The sequence below is a fragment of the Rhinopithecus roxellana genome, chromosome 4 (genome assembly GCF_007565055.1).
Source record: "Rhinopithecus roxellana isolate Shanxi Qingling chromosome 4, ASM756505v1, whole genome shotgun sequence".
Classification (NCBI taxonomy): domain Eukaryota; kingdom Metazoa; phylum Chordata; class Mammalia; order Primates; family Cercopithecidae; genus Rhinopithecus; species Rhinopithecus roxellana.
In genome coordinates, this window is record NC_044552.1 from 164,757,054 (window position 1) to 164,776,344 (window position 19,291).

At 38.0% G+C, this 19,291-nt stretch overlaps 1 protein-coding gene across 1 annotated transcript in view; it reads right to left on the minus strand.

Moving 5' to 3' along the window:
* Positions 1-19,291, minus strand: part of ROS1 (ROS proto-oncogene 1, receptor tyrosine kinase) — a 138,438-nt gene that overhangs the window by 116,264 nt on the left and 2,883 nt on the right. The window contains 5 exon segments of the mRNA XM_030928976.1: positions 1,618-1,756; positions 2,474-2,622; positions 6,132-6,192; positions 13,019-13,078; positions 15,229-15,273. Coding sequence (XP_030784836.1) covers positions 1,618-1,756; positions 2,474-2,622; positions 6,132-6,192; positions 13,019-13,078; positions 15,229-15,273 — 454 coding nt within the window.

Genomic DNA, 19,291 nt, shown 5'->3' on the forward strand with positions numbered 1-19,291 from the left:
CATTCCTGCAGCCATCTTCTGGCTGTTTTTGTTTTATCTTTTATTGGTTCAGAACTCAGACTAAGAAGAAGGGTGCTATTCATTGAGTCTTCTCGTGACCCAACAAATACCTTTACTTAATTACTTATCCGACTGTCTTCCCTAGCTGGAATGCAACCCCATAAGTGTTAGGATTTTATCATCTTTGGTTTTTAGAACAGTGTCTGGTATATAATAGGTCCTTGACTAATACTTGAATGAATGAAAAAAGTGCCCAATCTTCCTTTCAATTATATTAAAAATGTAATACAAAAAATAACCACCTTTCCAGTAAAATAATAAAACAAAAAAGGAGGTGAACTTATTTACAGATGTTATTTTTCCACAGCCAAAGAATTTACAACCTAGGCAATAAAAAGACTAAAATTACATGAAGAAATAAAAATAGAATTCAAACATATCTATACCACACCACTACCACTCCTGGGCCTCTCACCTGGGTCACCACATGGCTTCCTACCAGTTCTTCCTGCTTTCTCCCACACCCCAGAGTCCATTCTCCATACAGCAGCCAGTTTTCCTTTTAACGTATAAAGCAAGTTGCATCAGATCATGTCACTCCTCTCCTCAAAACCTTACAGTGACTCTCCTTCCAGAATAAAAGCCACATTCCTTACCAAGATCCCTGAGGTAGACTGGGATCTGGCCACCATCTCTCTGACCTTAGCTGTTACTGCTCTGCCTCCTTCACTCTGGTTCAGCCACATGGGCCCCTTATCTGCTCCTTGATCAGGCCAAGGATGTTCTTGCCTTAGGTCCTCCACATGAACCATCCCTCTGCCTGCAACTCTCTATCTGAGACAACTGCATGGTTGACTTCCTCACCTCCTTTAAGTCTTTGCTCAAACTTTACCCCACCAGCTCATCAAGGCTCATTCTGGCCACCTTATTTCATACTGCCACTGGCCTCTCCTTCCCTCCTCACTCTTTATTTCCAATCCCCTAAATGACAACCCTGCTCAAAATATTCCTCTTACTATAGCACACAGCACCATCCCACTTACAATATACTTTATTTATTTCTTATGTTTATTGCAGAATATTCCTCTTCCACCAAAATGTGAGCTCCAGCTGGGCGAGGTGGCTCACGCCTATAATCCCAGCACTTTAGGAGGCCGAGGCGGGCAGATCACTTGAGGTCAGGAGTACAAGATCAGCCTGGCCAGCATGGCAAAACTCCATCTCTACTAAAAATACAAAAAATTAGCCAGGCATGGTGGTGCATGCCTGAGTCCCAGCTGCTCTGGGAGGCTGAGGTAGGGGAATCACTTGAACCTGGGAGGTGTAGGTTGCAGTGAGCCAAGATCACACCACTGCATTCCAGCCTGGGCAACAGAGCAAGACTGTCTCAGAAACAAAAAGGAAAGTGAGCTCCACAAGAGCAGGGGTCATCGTCTCTTTTGATCTTAAAGGTATTGTGAGTACCTAGAATACTACCTGGCACATAGTTATGTACCCAATTGTTGGATGGATTGATTAATAGGAAGGAATAGATTTATTTCATTGTTTAAAATAAAAACAAACTAAATCAAAGCTTTGGAATAATGTTCTTTCATAAGCAATGTGTGCACACCATACCTCCATGAGGATGAGTCCTGTAACTGGGACTTGGAGGAGAGTAGAGCTGAAGCTGCGCTGTGAAGATCCAAACCACTCGGAAAATGTACTCAGTAAAGGGGTGCAGGGGCTCGACCACATAGGACAGTTTGGACACGGTCTAGATCAAGGAGTGATCAATAATCAGCATGTATAGAATCACCACCCCACATTGGGACTCAAGAGCATAGATGAATTTGTAGAAGATGGATGGCTTGACAGAGATGAAAGAGGCCTGAAGCTTAGTGCTAAGCCATTCAGACATCAGCATGCAGAATTCACTCAGAAATTCTCCCCTTCGAAATAGCAAAATTATGGGCTCAATTATTTGGCATTTATAATCTCAAGGACTTAAATTTTTCTATGTTAGTACACATAGTATCTTGGGACTATTTTTTTTTCTAAACTTTCTCATGCTTCCCTAAAAGACATAGTCCTGGATGACCACCATAGACAGTACTTCTAAATTGCAACAACCCCCATCAGAATCTTTCTTCTGCCCTCTACCCTAGCTGGACTCATCTTAGCTGGGATCGGCAGATAATGACTAATGGGGTGAATGGCTATGTGATGCTGCACTGAATAGTATATACATCCAACATTGTATTTTCCTTATAACATAAATATTATATTTTCCCTATAAAATAAGCCTTAATGTTAAGGCTTAGCATTAACATGTTACAGAGTAGTTGAGATTAAAATTCATCTAATCCAACTACCTATCTTACAGTTGAATCTTTTCTAGAAGGCCTTTATGCTTATAACTATAAGTAAAAATTTGACGCTTTTAAAAATTGGGAAAGGGTCTGGGTTTAGGTACAAAGGCAGTCTTTCATACCTTAGTATAAGTCCAGCTTCCCAGAAGTTGTGCATATTTCCACTGAATGATGTATTTTACTCCAGAGAAGTTGGCAGATTTCCATCGTAATGTCATATTGTGGCTTCCAATAGAAGAAGCAAAGGGCGCAGTTGGAAGGTCTGCATTTCCTAGAGAGAAAACAAGATTTCACTCACCATGCACTCCTGTGCATCAGCACAAGAGAGTGTGTGCCTGTCTCATCTAGGGCTCTCCGTATTCTCTTGCTAAAACTGCGTCTTGACACAATAACTCACCTGAATAATCAGTGGTATGCATATTCAATTTATTTTTAAAAATCAATCAGTCTGTCAGTCTTTTTTCCACAGAATTTATTGTTATCTTTGAATATAGTATTTTTTTTCTTCAGGATTTTGTTTTACAGGCAGATGACACAGAGGGTTCTGAGCTGTCCAGTTTTCTCTTACAACACTACTCTCTTACAGGCCGGGGGGCCCAGGGCTCAGAGCATGTCTGTGTCACAACAGAACCATTCATTATCCTGGGATGTGTACCCCAATATATTTCTGAAATTTTATCCTCTAATTCTACTATTGCTGTGCATCTTAAAAACAAATAATTTTTATATGTACAGAGCAATTGCCTTTACTCCAAAGGACGCTATGATCGGCTGTCTCACATTATAAAATATTTCAGGACGTCTAAACACTAGATATATTACAATTGGCGGCACATATTTCTCAGGTGCTGCTTGCCAGGCACGGTACAAAGGGCTAGACTTCTGAATGGTATGTCACTGGGAAGAAATGATTTTACTTTACTTTTTATGTTTTTCCAAAATTGTGATGAATTTAATGCTTCAGCTTTCTTTCATAGAAACAGAATCAGCACTCTGGTTGAGAAAGCATGGTAAATTTGGTAGGGAGCTTAAAATGGTTAAATACAAACTCCCAGGACCTCACTCTTTCTGATTAAGAGAAAATTGATACAATTCTCATCACTACAGATACCAGACATAGACCAATTAAAGTCCATACTCTATAATCCAGAAAAATCAAAGCCATTGTCATCTGAGGACCCAGCTCACAAAGAGGCCTAGCACAACCTTTCTCATTGATTCTTCTTTTTATAGTTCATTTTTGACTATTATAACTGAATAAGCAAAGCACAGCTCCACTTTCCTTCCCTTTCTTGTTGTGAGACTCTCAATAGCAGGAATTAGGTATGCTGTGGACACCTTGAAGAGGACTCCAGTGATGGAGTTGTCAGCAGAGTGAGGAAAAATAACCAGGAGGCATCAGAAATGACAAAAGTTGAGAACTAGGCAGAAGTGATCAGTTATATAAGTACAAGTAAATGTAAATATCATAGCTAAACATAGACATATTTCAAAGCCGTGGTGATACATATGGAAAAAAAAAAAGGTAAAGTAGGTTTATGCTAAAATATCAAGGCAAAGAGAGAGCCAAATGAAAAAGGGAAGCTAGACTGAGCTCCGTCCTATTTTCAGTACATGGCAGAGTGGGTAAGAAAAGGCTCTGTTACCAGGCAGCTGGGTTATAATTTCAGAGATATCCCTTACCAGCTACGTGGCCTCAAGCAAGTATATAAACTTTATGCCTCAATTTTCTTACCTGTAAAATTAGGTTAATAATAGTATGTATAACTCTGAGGACAAAAGGAGCTAACACATATTAATTAATGAGAAAAGTGGTCAACTCATAAATGCCTAATAAAAAATAACTATTTTTGGACAGGCATGGTGACTCATGCCTAGCTACTCAGGAGGCTGAGGCAGGGGGATTGCTTGAGCTCAGGAGTTTGAGGTTACAGTGAGCTGTGATTGTGCCACTGTACTCCATCCTGGGTGACAGAGTGAGACTCTCTCTCTCTGTCTCTCATATATATATACATGTGTGTGTGTGTGTATATATATGCATTTACATTTTGTATAGGCAAATATATATGTTCATTTATTTATTTTAATATGTTATTAGCTAGTATCATATTCCATCATGTGAAAAGAGATATGGGAGGTATCTAAAATGAACATAGCATACCCACTGATAAAGGACCTAGAAATCAGATGAATTAAATACAAACAAGGTCTTAGGATCATGGATGAAAGGATTAATTATAACAGACTACATATATGGTCTTTAAGTACAAATGCTTTTATTTAGACTTGGTACATCTCATTTTTTAGTGGTACATAGACATTGATCCATAACCAATGAGAAAATAAAAATAAAGCATTGATTGCACTTGTATTCTAACAGAATTGTATAATTAAGCTGGTAATATAATTTTAGAATATAATAAAGAAATGTAAATAAAAGATTACACACTTCCTCAGTTCTGGTGTCCTTAGTTTCTCAGAAATTTTTTATGGTTCTCTGAACCAAAAGAATTTTCTAACAGTTCCATTTTTTAAGTAATATAACTTAATAAGTATGTATTAATACCAAATTGACTAACAATTTGGTAGATATTTGAAACAAATGAGAAATTGAAAGATAAAACTGTATATTTATTTCATCCTGAAATAAAAATAATTGCATACTAATGGGGCCTGTGCACCTGTTGGGTACTGCACAACTCCTCCAATATTATGATCAGATTGGGTATCACCATCCAACAGATTTCTCATATCTCTGTGTTCCCCTTGAGTGTTTAAAATACTCCATGGCTCCCCATGAGATTGCTGTAATGGCCTGGAGCACATCAGTGCACAGCTTGAAAACCATAAAATATACATTTTATCCACAGCTAATTCCCATAACATAGAAAAAAGAATGTAGTATCACTACCTCTCCACAGAAATGTCTAGGGTGTCTTTTGTGGGACACTAAAGGGCAGAAGCAAATCAGAACAGCAAGACAAGATTCCCCTTCCAATTTCCATCAGTCACTGAGAGCAAGGAACAAGCCACTGAGTCAAGGACTACAAAATATGGAAGAGCCAAGCATCCTTCAGACTTAAGGGAACTATCTACATCTCGGTGGGAGGATGCCCTAGGGAATTCTGGAAATGCTATCTGCTGACATCCAAGCTATGACTTATCAAAGCATTGGACTTTTAGAAACTACTGGAGAATTAACACTCTAAGGCAAATCTACTGTGACATGCCCAACCTACTCTGAAATCAGGCACAGTGAGCTTATTAACACCCAAGTCCCCTACTTGCTCAAAATCTAACACTGAGAAGCATAGCTTCTGTACATTTTACAAATTCCTAGAGCCTTTTGGGGAGTCACACACACAGTAGGCACTCTATTGGATAACTTAGCTGAATAATGGAAGGTACATTCAATACAATATGCGTATACTTTCCAGTCATTAAAACAGTGGCATTCTCTGACATCAAGTCTGCTCAGGATGTACATTTGTCTGTCATTAAGACAGAATTGAGTTTACCTACTGAACTTGAGGACAAAATCTGGTCCTAAACATTAGTCATGCACTGTTTCCTCTTTTTTGTTCTGAAAGAAGAATCTTGCTGAATCTTTATCAGAATGGCCTATACGTTTGAAATTATTGAATTCTCTAAGTAGATATTTTTGGTCATACTGAGATGTAGAAGTCAAGATGTTTTGAGAGGTGTTTCATTATCTTTACATAAGTACAAGTCACTAGAGTGGTGCAGCCTATTTTTTATAAGTCGTGTGTGTCTTCTTACCCAGTACTTCCTCTTCATATGCACCTTCCGCGCTGCTGCAGCCAACCTCACACGACTCCCGCTGTGGAAGACAGAGAGCATGACAGTCAGGGCAGCCTTGGTACTGGTTTTGCTGATAAGCTTCAACTAAATTTTGAAATCCAAATGCCTAATATGGAAGTATATCTTTGCCCAATATGTGAGTAAATCTTTGAAATCTACTCTGAGTGCCTAACTTTGAGTGCCTAACATGCAGGTACATGTTTATGTCAACTATTTCCCCTGCAGTAAAATTCCCACTTGCTAGACCAGCGCTTCCCAAACTTTTGACCATGCTCCACAGCAAAAAATAATTTAACAAAACAACTTAGTACACACATACATGTTGAAAAAAAGATTCCTGAAATGATCCTTACTTTTCCCTCCATTTTTAGAAATTTTATTGAAATATATTCACCTGCCGTAAACTCACTTATTTAAAGCACACAGTTCAGTGCTGTTAGAATATTCAGAGTTGTGCAATAATCACCACAATCTAATTTTAGAACACTTTCATTGTCCCCTAAAGAAACCCCTTTTCTGTGATGTGCTCTTATATGTACAATGATATTCTATTCTATTGTTTCATTTTGTTTAATGTGACTCTTGGTTGACTGAATTGATTTGATGACCTTCTAATGTGGCACATCGTATAGTTTGAAAAAACACTGAGCTTAGCAGTACAATTATCTGCTTGCCATCTTGGTCAATGTTTTAATGAGCTTAAAACCTAAAACTTTAGAGTAAAATGATGCTTAGGGATTAACTACTTATTTTATATATCCCGGTCTTCTTTGGAAAATTAAAAGTTGACTATAAATTTGTATAGTAGCTGAACATTTTAATGAATATCTTTATACCAATGTTGAGTTTTAAAATCGATGAAATCTTAATGATATTTACATTTTATCTCATTAATGAAAAATACAGTACATAACTTGATGACTGAAACACAAATTTCCTGCAACTCTTAACAGATGCATTAACATTAGCTACAAAACACACAGACACACATACCTGCAGAAAAGGCACATATTGTAAAACCACAACACAATCATGATCAATCTCCCTGCTGTCTTTCAATATGTAACTACAATACCTAGGACAACAGGCTATAGTTTCTCATGGTAATAGCGGAAAGCAGGGACAATACATTTGCCCTAAAAAGAAGAACTATAACTTGCAAATATGAACAGTTCAGTGTTTGATTTGCACACTGAAAGGAAGGGTGCCTGATAAACCCAGGTTTGCTTAGTTAAGGATTAATTTAAATACCTTAGTTTGGGTTTGGAATTATTTAATTTCAAGGTTTAGTATACGTTTCACATCCTGTTTACATATTTTAGTGAAGCATTCAACATATTTATTAACTGCAGAGAATAAACAAACCAATTTATAGCAAAATTATTATGTAACATGAGGGGGTTTTTTTCCGTAAAAGAAAACTAAGGAGAAGAGAGGAGATGTATTTGGAAATACAGATTATTTTGAACTATAGCTAGTCCTGACAATCAGAGGAAATTGTGGTCCTGTTTTTTCTGACATTTTCAGGGGAAATAGATAATAAAATTCCCATCCTTCTGGTAGTTTAAAAGTTATGTCAAGTGGAGGTAAAGCTAACAACCACGTTTCCTTCTCTCTCTCTCTCCTCCCCTTACTCCAGCCCCCCACTCCTTTCACCTCCCTTCACCCCTCCCTGAACCATGGTGGCAATTCAACATTGGACTTCAAATAAAGTCATCCAGTGTTTCTCAAGCTTGAGTTGCCTGGAGAGAATCTAAAGAAGGTTGGATTTAAGGAATTTACAGAATCTGATCCTGAAGCCCCTGGATGGGACACTCATGTGGAACAGTCCACGTTACTGAGCTGCCATTTCCACAGTAGAGGCCAAGTTTACTCTTCCCAGGGGCTACATCAGCTAGCTGTCTCTGTTCCAACCCACATTCCCATCTTCCTCATCGTAGTCAGTCCATCTTTATTGCCTCTCTGGCTCCCCCCTTGGTTTCCCAGACTGGCACATAGGCTGCCAGGGCCCTTTCCAGCTTCTGTAACACAAGGAAGCCTCCCCCGCCGCCCTCCATATGAATTGAGGCATTGTTCCCTGAAAAATTATTCATTCATTCATTCATTCAGAATATTTGAACAATTGGCCTTTTTCATGCCAAGCATGGTTGTGGGGTCTAAGAATACGACAGTAAGCAAGAAAGTTAAATCCCCTGCCTTATAGGACTTCCCTTAGAAGGAGGTAGATAATAACTGAGTGACAAATTTTTAACAAGAAAAAATAATTCTGATAATGAAAATTGCTAGGAAGAAAATAAGTCAAAGCCACACGTATAGCTAGGTGTAGAAGGAGACTTTATTAGGGTGATCCAAGCCAAGACTTTAGTCATCAGGAGGAGCTGGGCTTGCAGAGATCTGGGCAAAAGCAGAAGCAACAACAGGATGAAAACTTTGAGGCAGGAATGTGCCTTCTATGTCAGGAAAGAGGGAAAGGTCAGTGTGGCCAGCACAGCGACCAAGGGGAGAATGTGAGATGAAGTCAAGACAGGCAGGCAGTGGAGGTGGTAAACCTTTGTAGTTTGTAATTCTTTCCAAAGAGCAGTAAAAACCCATTGAAATGTTTCAGGTACAATAAGATCAATTGGCTATAATAAGATCTATTTTGACTACTGTATATTATATATATAAATATATATATATTCTATTGTTTCATTCTATATATAGCTATATAGCCAAAGGCCAAGATGCGATGATAAGATCTAATTTGCATTTTAAATTATCAGGGATAAGCCATCTCACTAGCTATCATCATTTTCCAAGTTCTATTTCACTGAGCTATCACTTTCAAGAATATTCCTTCCAAGAAACACGAATTGCAAAAATGACAAGCTTCCTATGTTCAAACACCAATGAGTAAGGAGTCTGATTTCCTAAAGGTGTGGACAACTGAGCTGACAGAAAGAAAGATAGATAGATAGATAGAATGGATAGATGATAGACTGATAGTACATGATAGATAGATATAGATAGATATACATATAGCACATATTCCTGTTCAGTTCTACTTTATTTAAAGTGAAACATTTTAAAGTGTAAAACAGCAAAGTATAAAGAGAAAGAATAGTTACACAAGTTATAACACTGAGAGGAAAGATTTATACTACATAAGCACAGAAAACTGAGCAGCATAATGATTAACAAAGAATTAGCACACTACGAATCTAATCCTGGGTTTCTTTGATGCTTTAAAGGCTCTCTCTCCTGATTTTCCTGACACTGGTACATTTATCCTAGGGACTATTCTTTGGGGTAATTTTGCTTTCATCACATAAAAGGATTTGCAGGCAATTTTTTTTTTCTATCTCAATCAGGAAAGACCTTTAATTGTCTCTTTACATATGGGTGATTTGTCTCCTCTGTTTTCTCTCTTCTTACCCAACCCTCACCTCCACCCACTCCCAAGAAAAATTGCTCAGATGTGATTTTTATAACCAACCAGTAACAACTGAGAAAACATGCCAATTTAATTTTTCGTTTGTATTTTTGCTCTCTATTAAGAAGGAATTTTTCTGTTTTACTAATGAACAACAATTTATACTCCTTCACCAGGCTCTGGTTACCAGTTTCAAGGATATTTAAAAAGAATACAATGTAGGTTTTAAGTTTTTTTCTTTAGGGAACAGTCGTGCTATGTTTCCCAGGATGCTCTCAAGCTCCTGACCTCCAGCAACCATCCTCCTTCAGCCTCCCAAATAGATGGGACTACACGTGCATACCACCATACCCAGCGAACATAGGTTTTAAACTCATAAATAATGTAGCTTCTTCATATCACCTATTGTCAAATAACCTTATTTTGAAGGGATGAAATACAGGACAGATAAGCTCAGTTGAAGACTAAGTAGGAAACATCAAAACGTCAAGGTCTCTTTGAAAGAGAGAAAATCAAGTGCAGCAGAGGCTGCCTAGAGGACCATAAGTACACCTGGGCAGGGCAGTGTGAGACATGGCTTACCATTGGGAGAAGGGGTGGGGAGAAGCTGCGTTGCAAAATGTTGGCAAAGGATTTTGTTGCATAAGAAAGAAAATTGCGGCCAAGCTTGGGGGCTCATGCCTGTAATCCCAGCACTTTGGGAGGCTGAGGCAGGTGGATCACTTGAAATCAGGAGTTTGAGACCAGCCTGGCCAACATGGTGAAACCCCATCTCTACTAAAAATACAAAGTTAGCCAGCTGTGGTGGCGCGTGCCTGTAACCCCAGCTACTCGGAAGGCTGAGGCAGGAGAATAACTTAAATCAGGGAGGCAGAGGTTGCAGTGAGCCAAGAATGCACCACTGCACTCCACCCTGGGTGACAGTGTGAGACTGTGGTAAGAAAGAAAGAAAAGAAAGAGAGAGAGAAAGGAGGGAGAAAGAGTGGGAGAAAGCAAGAAAGCAAGAAAGAAAGCAATAGAGCAAGAGAGAGAGAGAGAGAGAAAGAAAGAAAAAGAAAGAAAGAAAGAAAGAAAGAAAGAAAGAAAGAAAGAAAGAAAGAAAGAAAGAAAGAAAGAAAAAGAAAGAAAGAAAAAGAAAGAAAGAAAGAAAGAAAGAAAGAAAGAAAGAAAGAAAGAAAGAAAGAAAGAAAGAAAGAAAGAAGAAAGAGAGAAAGAGAGAGAGAAAGAAAGAAAGGAAGGAAGAGTTGCAATTACAGCATTCTCTTTTCATGTCCTATATTTAATGATAGAGCACTATACATTGTGGGGAAGAAAATGGAATCAGCAGAGATATCTCTGAATGTGCCTCTTCCTTCTCTCCCCTCCATTACTCCAACTCCAACTCTGCCCAGAGTCCAGGGATTATAACCTCCCAAACCAGATTACAGTAATACACATACATACATATGGTGAATGTGTGTATATGTACGTAGGAACATATATATTATATACATGCACATAGACACATAAAACAGTAAATGTTGTGCCAAAATTGAATTTTACAGTCATTTGTATACTCAGAAAAATAACACTTTCAGGAAGAACGTCTCAGTGCACTGAGAATACCTTAGGTTTCTTCACTCCTATTTTAAAAACTTTTTAGAGACCAGAGATAAAGACATGTGGCTTAATGACATCTTTTTAGTGATTGCCAACTCACCTCACAAATGGTGGCATAAGTATCATTCTGCATAGAAAAAAAAAAAAGACTACTTAAAATCTCGAAAGTTGTAAATAATTTTAGTGACACTGAGCTGTACATTCATTTCAAATTAATTTATTTCCCCACCATTGATAAACAACCAAAAAGCCAACAAAAACAAAGGAGCCCAGAGCAGGACCTCGTGTCTAGGCAGGACACTGTATAAACAGGTCTAAAAATTAAGCTGTTTGCATCACTGGAAAAATGGGAGAATATCATGTCCACCAGAAAAATCTCAGCAGGCGGAGGTAATCCGTAGTGGACCAAGTTAGAGAGTGAAGGAGTATTTGCAAATGCCAAAGGTAAACAGAACAGGAAATGAAACCACCAATAGCTCTTGCAAGCAAAGGACAGCAGATTCGTCTGCCTGTGCTGGCCCCTGCAGCAGCCACACGGCCTCCTGTTGTTGTTTCCCAGCAACAAATGGTGCTTCCCATTCATTCCTTCAGCAAATGTTGACTGAGCAGCTGCTATATGCCCCGCACTATATTCAGTGAGATAACAATCTAAAAAAGACGGAGAGCATCCTGCCCCAACAGAGATTACATGTTGGGATAAAAGATACTAAACACACAATAGACAAATTGTTTGTCTGAGTTGCAATCTCTGAGAAATATTTAATAGCTACTACGTCCAGATAGCATATGCTGTACCTTTTGGTAACTTCCATTCTGCGAGGCACTCAGTCACAAATGTGAGAGTGGGCATAGGTAACTGCTATAACAGAAGTTTGCAAGGACACACTACATAAGAAAAACTATGAATATGCTCTAAAAACTATGTATATAAAAAGAGGTTAAAGCATTATTTAAATCTCATGTTATAATTTAACTCATTAATAGAAAACGGCATTAGGATTCCCCAGCATTACCACAATTCTTATTGATTTAACAACCCTGACGTGAACAACCTAAACAAGGGAACCCACTTTTAAAAGGCAAATTCTTAGTCATGTGATCAGAGTAGTTACAACATGACAGGCTCTATCTTTAGGAGAAAGATTCTCTTATTATCCTAAAATGGGTGAGCAATATAAAGTACCAAGGGGTTAAGTATCTTAAATTACACACTGAGTGGCAAAAGCCAGGCTACATAATAAAATGAAAAATAAAGTATCTGGGGATGTATTTCCTACATAAAGTGGAATAAACCAGGTGTTTGTGGCCCTGAATTAGACACCTACCATATTTCCTACATAGAAACTTTGAACATGACCTACGACCCTGGTATCCAAAATGTGGTCTGGGAACCACCAGCATTTCAACACCTGGGAGCTTGTTACAAGCGCAGCATCTCAGGGCCCACCCAAGACCTACTGAATCAGAATCAGCATTTTAATAAGATCCCAGATAATTGCACATTAAAATTTGAGAAGCATAGGCCTAGGAAATTTAACAAATACCGAACATTCCACTACAAGACATTGATAGTTTTGGAGCAATTGAGCATCCCTGGGTTCTGTGATTTGCAATAACCTTCCATGACCTCTAGTCGCATTAAAAATGTTAATCTCAATCTCTTTTCCATTACTGTGTATTATCCAGGCTATCGGTTTTTCAGTTTTGTTTTGTTTTGTCTTGGGGTCAAGCAAACTAGTTGAAAGCCAATGGAAATGCAAATGGGAATTCTCTTACACAACTTTCCTCTTGAAAGAAACACCAGTATCAAAATAGAAACCTAATTAATACTTACACACTTTAAAGCACAGTTTTTCTGATCTACAGAGTTCCAAAAGTGACATCCTTGGATGCACTGCAAGAGACAATAACAGACAATGGTGAGTGATTGAAGAAATGTGACTTTTTCTTGTTATCCGAAAGTACAATGTAGTAACAAAAAGCATCACCCTGTGTTTTAGAAATAGAAATCTACCAAGAAACCTGAGGCCTCCAAAGGACCTGGGATTTTGGGATTCCAAACAGAGCTGTCGTATCTACAGGTAGAACAAGGCTTGTGGCTCACTGCAGAGCAGCAGAGTTGCTGAGTGGAGTTAAGCCTGGCATGGGCAGGCCTAGAAGCCAGAGAACAGCCAACCTTCAGGGAAGACACTGTACACTGGGTAGCTGTCAAAGGTAAAGCTCAGGACAATGTGGCATTGAGTATATCCTGGGTCCCTAAGGTGTCCTCACATATCAAGCAAAACTCAAAACTGGAGATTCAACCAGATGGTAGCATATCAAAACCTAAATAGGTAGACAGTTTGGGGAGTAAGCTGCCTACTAGCAGCTTTCACCCCATAGCTGCCCTGAAAACCCTGAGTTGCCTTGACCTGCTATTGGACAGATCTGACACATTTTTTCTTACCTTACTTGATTCAGCTGTGCCTGTCTTGACCATTCCTTCCACAGGCCACGGTGGCACCTGGATTCCTTTTTCTTCCTGCGCAGTCTCCTTTGCCATCTCTCTTTGCCTCTCTCTACCCCTTTGGTGTTTGTGTTCTATCCTCAGCTTTTTCTCCCCTCACTCTTCTAGTTCTCCTGGAGCGAGTTCATCCGCTACCTCAGCTTCAAGTGATCTCGATGTTGCTATCCCTCAAACTTCTAACTGCAGCTGAGGCTCCTTCCTGAGCCCCAGACCCAGATATCCACTGGTTCATTAGATGTCTCCATTTAAGTTCCTATAAGCACTTCAAATTCATCATGTGGAATTCAATTCCTCACTTTCCACCTTTAAATTTGCTCTTACTCCTGTGTTTCCCATTAACATGCTACATTCTCCTGAGTTGTCCAAGCCAGGAACCAGGGTGTCTTCTTCTCTCACCCCACTCTCCCCTCTCATGGAAAACCCATCACCAAGTCCTATTGACTTATCTGGTCATTAACTAAAATCCATCTGGGTTCATCACTCACTGCCTCAATTTTCTGCTTTGCCATTTACCATTTGCCAAAAACCTTAGGGGGGGACCCCTCTTGTTCCCACATTTGGAGTGATTTTAAAAAAAAAAAAAAAAAAAACCTGGTCACAGTCTTCTCTTACCTAAAATTATATATGTCTCTCCATCACCTTGTGAGTTAAGACCAACTTAGCAAGCATGGCAGACAAAGCCCTTCATGATCTGGCTCCATGTAACTTGGCAATTGGTCTTCCACCTCCCTACCCTCTATACATGTACCCCATTTTCCAAGTAAACTGAAATACTCAGTTTCCTTAACAACTTAGGCTACTTCACACCTTTATGACACAAAGGGCTTTCTTGACACAAAGGGCCTTCTCTGATCAATATGCCTTTTCCCCTCTAGTCCATCTGGAAAACGCTTACTCTTTCTAGTTTTAGTTTGAAGGCTTTGCAGGCAAGTGAGGTGCCTTTTACTCTTGTGTATTCTCTTTTCACTCCTCACCCACACCACAATTCTGGTTCTGATGATGCTGCCTGGCCATAATTTTATGCATATGTCTATCTCTCTGGTTTCAAGTATGTATCTCAAAAAGTTTGAGAGTCCTTTTAAACAGAGATCCTGTTTTTTTCATTGTTAAATTTCTAGTTCCTGGCACAGTGCCTTGTGCATACTTATACCTTAAGTCACTAAACACTTGGTAAACAAATGAATACATGTGCAGAACAGTAATAAAACCATACAATGTAACTGTTAGAAGAAATATTAGAGATGATCTCAAATAACACTTAATAAAACTAAATCTCAGAAAAATTAAGTAATTTGTACAAAGCCACACAGTTATATAGAGACAAAATCATGCACTTGGATTGGTCCTGTGCTGTTTCCACTTCAACACACTTCATTTTTATATAAATTCGGACTTCTCATTATTTTCAATTGGTCTTCCTCCAGCAAGGATAAATGAGATTTTACTTAGCAATTCTTACTGTGATAAAACTTGATCATTGTCCCTTCATTATCAACACAAACATTGCAAAATTCTTGACAATTGAAGAAATTACTTACTGGTTCACTCAGATTATGTGGTGTGCCAAGGTCAAGCTGCTGGCCCTGAAATGAAGAAGGAGGTAGTAAACACCAGCTATCAGTACTGGGTTCCGTGTAACTAACACACCTTTTTAAAAAGCTTCCTGAAATAACGTTCTCCTCAGCATTTTGTAACGTAAAGTAAGGAGCCAAATGTTTTAAAGTTATTAAATTCATCACTACCAGACAAATTATAGATACAATGTCTAAGAACTTTGCAGGAACTACAAAGGTGGGAGTAAGAGTGTGGCTATAGAGAGAGAGTCTCACGCAGAATTAAATAATCCTGTGGCATTGGTCAGTTAATCTAGTCAAAGGACTCCTAGGTTATTGATGAATTGTGTTCAGACTTTTCCTTTTTAAAATTAAGAGCAGGGAGAAAATGCAAATTGGTATAAATAAAACATAAGATTACTTTTTTATTGCTCACATACAAATTTTAAGAACTTTTTTATACTGGAGGAAAAAAAAAGAAATGGGAACTAAGGACAAAGATCTATAAATTGCTCATTATCTCTCTGGTCATAATTTGAATAGAGTCCTTCATAAACAAGACAGTTTATAAAGGATGGCAATACTGGGCCATCACATAATCAAGTGAGTACCCACATCGTGTTCCGTGCTTGGTAGAGAGAAGAGAGCTGCATTCTGTCACTGAGCTCACCGAGCTCACTGAGCATGCTCCTCCTTTCCATCCATTTGGCTCTTCACTTCATCCTCAGCACCTAGAACACTGCCTGATAGAAATAGGTGTTCAATAAATACTGATATGCTAAAGGAGTAAATCCATTAATTCCAAGTGGTTTCCCACATAAGGATGCTTCAGAAGTCCCTTGAAAACATTGTCCAATGGCTTAATATTGTGTGGGTTGACTTGAAAAGTAATCAGACTCAAGAATCAAAGAACAAATGTTGCCTATTTTTTCTTAAATTTGAAGCATGAGTGAGGATTCCTTTAAACTCCATTCCCTAACTGGTTATATTTGTAGGTAAAGAAGAAGGATGATTGTTTGCTTTTGTTTTTAGATAATAAACATTTAGATAGTAAGAATTCTATTTGTTGATGAATTTTGCAACCAAGTGCTTAATAGTACTTTGTTTTCATGATTTTGTTCAAAAGGTGGTTGAATCACAATCAAATAAAAATCAGGTGAGAGACAATGAGTCCAAAATTGAATCTTTTCCTACCCATTCAGAAATGAATGTTAGCTCATAAAAGCAAAAGGGTGGATGCTGGGTAGTTTTTGTCTTCCATTTTAAACAGTAGGAGAGCAGAGATATTTCTTGATGATCATAGTCACATTGTAGCAGTAGTGAGTCCTTCTGATGGCTCTTCTCAGGAGGAAATTTAACGGGCTAAGTGAAACGACCATCAAGTGGTCTTGCGCAAGGTAGCCTCAACAGTCAGGTCTAAGAGTTTCTGATAAGGCAGATTTTGTCAACACTCTTCCTTAATCTCCACTCATTCCCCATTCTTCTCCTCACAATTACAATAGCTAACATTGATTTAAGTATTGCTGTGTTCCAGGCACTCTTATAGGTGTTTTACACTAAATCTGATTGAATAATCTCAGCAACCCTATAAGGTAGGTGCTATAATTAACCTCATTTTACAGCTGAGGCACAGGGAAGTTTAGTAAATTACCTGGATTAGGATGTGAAGGGGGCAGAGTGATTGACTCCAGAACCTGTGCTCTTAACCAGATGCCTTCCATAATCTCCACCAAATCACATTTTTCATTTTGAACATTAGGATCTCCGCTGGTTTACCTTAGCTCCAACTGCTCCAATTATCTTCTTCCAAGAGTCAAATTCAGTCCCAGATCTCAAGTTTTCTTAACCTAATACCTACTTCTTGAGATAAGCTTTCCTATTCTGCCCACCTCAGCCAGAACTAATTTCATTCTGTACTTCCTGCCCTAATAAATGGAACAGAGCAGAATGATCTGTATTTTAATTTCACATGATATTTGCTCCCAATGTGATATTCTGAAAGTTACCTGTGCCATCTAAACTTAGTGTTCCCATCCAGGACATAAATAGGATAATACTTAATTCATAAGCTTCTGTGAAGATTCAATTATATGCATTAATCATTATAGCGCAGTGCAGGCACTTAGAAATGTATTAGTAGTATTATGTCCCAACTTGCTATTAACAGCCTTTTGCATACATATCTTTGGTTAGATATGCAATAATATCCTCAGAAGAATTTGATGTATAAGATTAGAGGTATATTTTCTCTTTCAATTTTGACATTTAATAACCCATTCTTTTCTAGAAATGTATCCATTTACATCCAAACAACAATTCATGAAAATGGCAGTTTACTCATACTTTTTCCAACTATAAATGTTTTGATCTTTGCCAATTTGATAGAAGAAAAATTGATAATTTGTTTTTATTCTGCAATTCTGTGGTTGCTGTGAGGTTGCATGTCTATCACATGCTTTTCAGCCATTTATTACATATATGTATGTATGTCCAATACCTTTGGGAGTACAAGTTACATAGATAAATTGTATAGTGGTGAAGTCTGAGATCTTAGTGCACCTGTCACCCAAGCAGTATACATTGTACCCAACATGTAGTTTTTCATCCCTCACTCCTCTCCTTCCCTCCTCCTTCTGAGTCTCCAAAGTCCATTATACCCGTCTGTATGCTTTTGTGTACCCATAGCTTAGCTACCACTTATAAGTGAGAATATATTGTATTCAGTTTTCTATTCCTGGCCTAATAATGGCCTCCACAGAATAGTGGCCTCCAGCTCCATCCGAGTTGCTGCAAAGACATTATTTCATTCCTTTTTATGGCTGAGTAGTATTCCATGGTATATACATATCATATTTTTTATCCACTCATTGGTTGATGGAAACTTATACTTCTTTTTTGAAGTGGCTGTTTATATTCTAAATTCATCTTGCGTGCTTTTATGTGTATCAGAGATTTTTTCTTTAAAAACATTATTTATCATGTGTAATACTTTTTTCCACATTTTGGCTTTGCTGTTATTGTATTCTGTTGTCATAATAGTTTAAGTTTGAAAGTAGTCAAATTTATTGATAATTTCTTTTTAGGGAGTCTAAATTTTTTAATTAGGCTTTTTAAGGCATTTCCACTTCAAGATTACAGAAACAGTCACCCCTAATTTCTTCTAATATTTTTATGAGGTAAACTCTTGCTTTGTTTTGTTTCTGTTTGCATTTAAGAAAACCTTTCTGTTTTTGTTTTTCAGAAACAGAGTCACCCAGGCTGGAACACAGTGGTATGATCACAGCTGACTGCAGCCTCAACCTCCCGGCTCAATCAATCCTCCCACCTCAGCCTCCTGAATAGCTGGGACTACAGGTGCACGCCACCAAGCCCAGCTAATTTTTGTATTCGTTGTAGAGATGGGAGTCTCACCATGTTGCCCAGGGTGGTCTCAAACTCCTGGGCTGAAGGGATCTGTCCGCCTCAGCCTCCCATAGTGCTGGAATTACAGGCATGAGCCATCGCACTCAATCAAAAGTCATACCCTTTTACAAAATATATCCTGAAATTTAGTTGAATCTGGCAGTTATGTAGTAATTTTTTATTCTAAATGGATAGCAACTCATTGGTTTGAATTATCATCTTTATCATATTTTACATTCCTTTACGTACATGGTTTTTTTTTTGTATTCTGTTTTACTCACAGGTTTATTCCTGTATCAATAAAAACTATGTTAATTTGTGAATATCTTATAAAATGTCAGAATTATGATCTTATTATATTGTTTTGTTTTAATGTTATATATTGATATACAAGTTTTCATGTCTATACATTAATTTTTTAAAAATCTTCCAAATATTATTATTTCTACTAGTCTTTAAGTTGATTTTCCATTTATTTCTTTGGAACTTGAGATACAAATCAGAAATAAACATATTGTCATCACCCTCTAATATTATAAAAACATGTCATGCTTGTAATAGCCTTTAACTGTCTAGTGATAGAAACCTTGATACCTCAATATTTGATAACTTACTTTAGGGTATTGATTACATAATTTACTTCTTT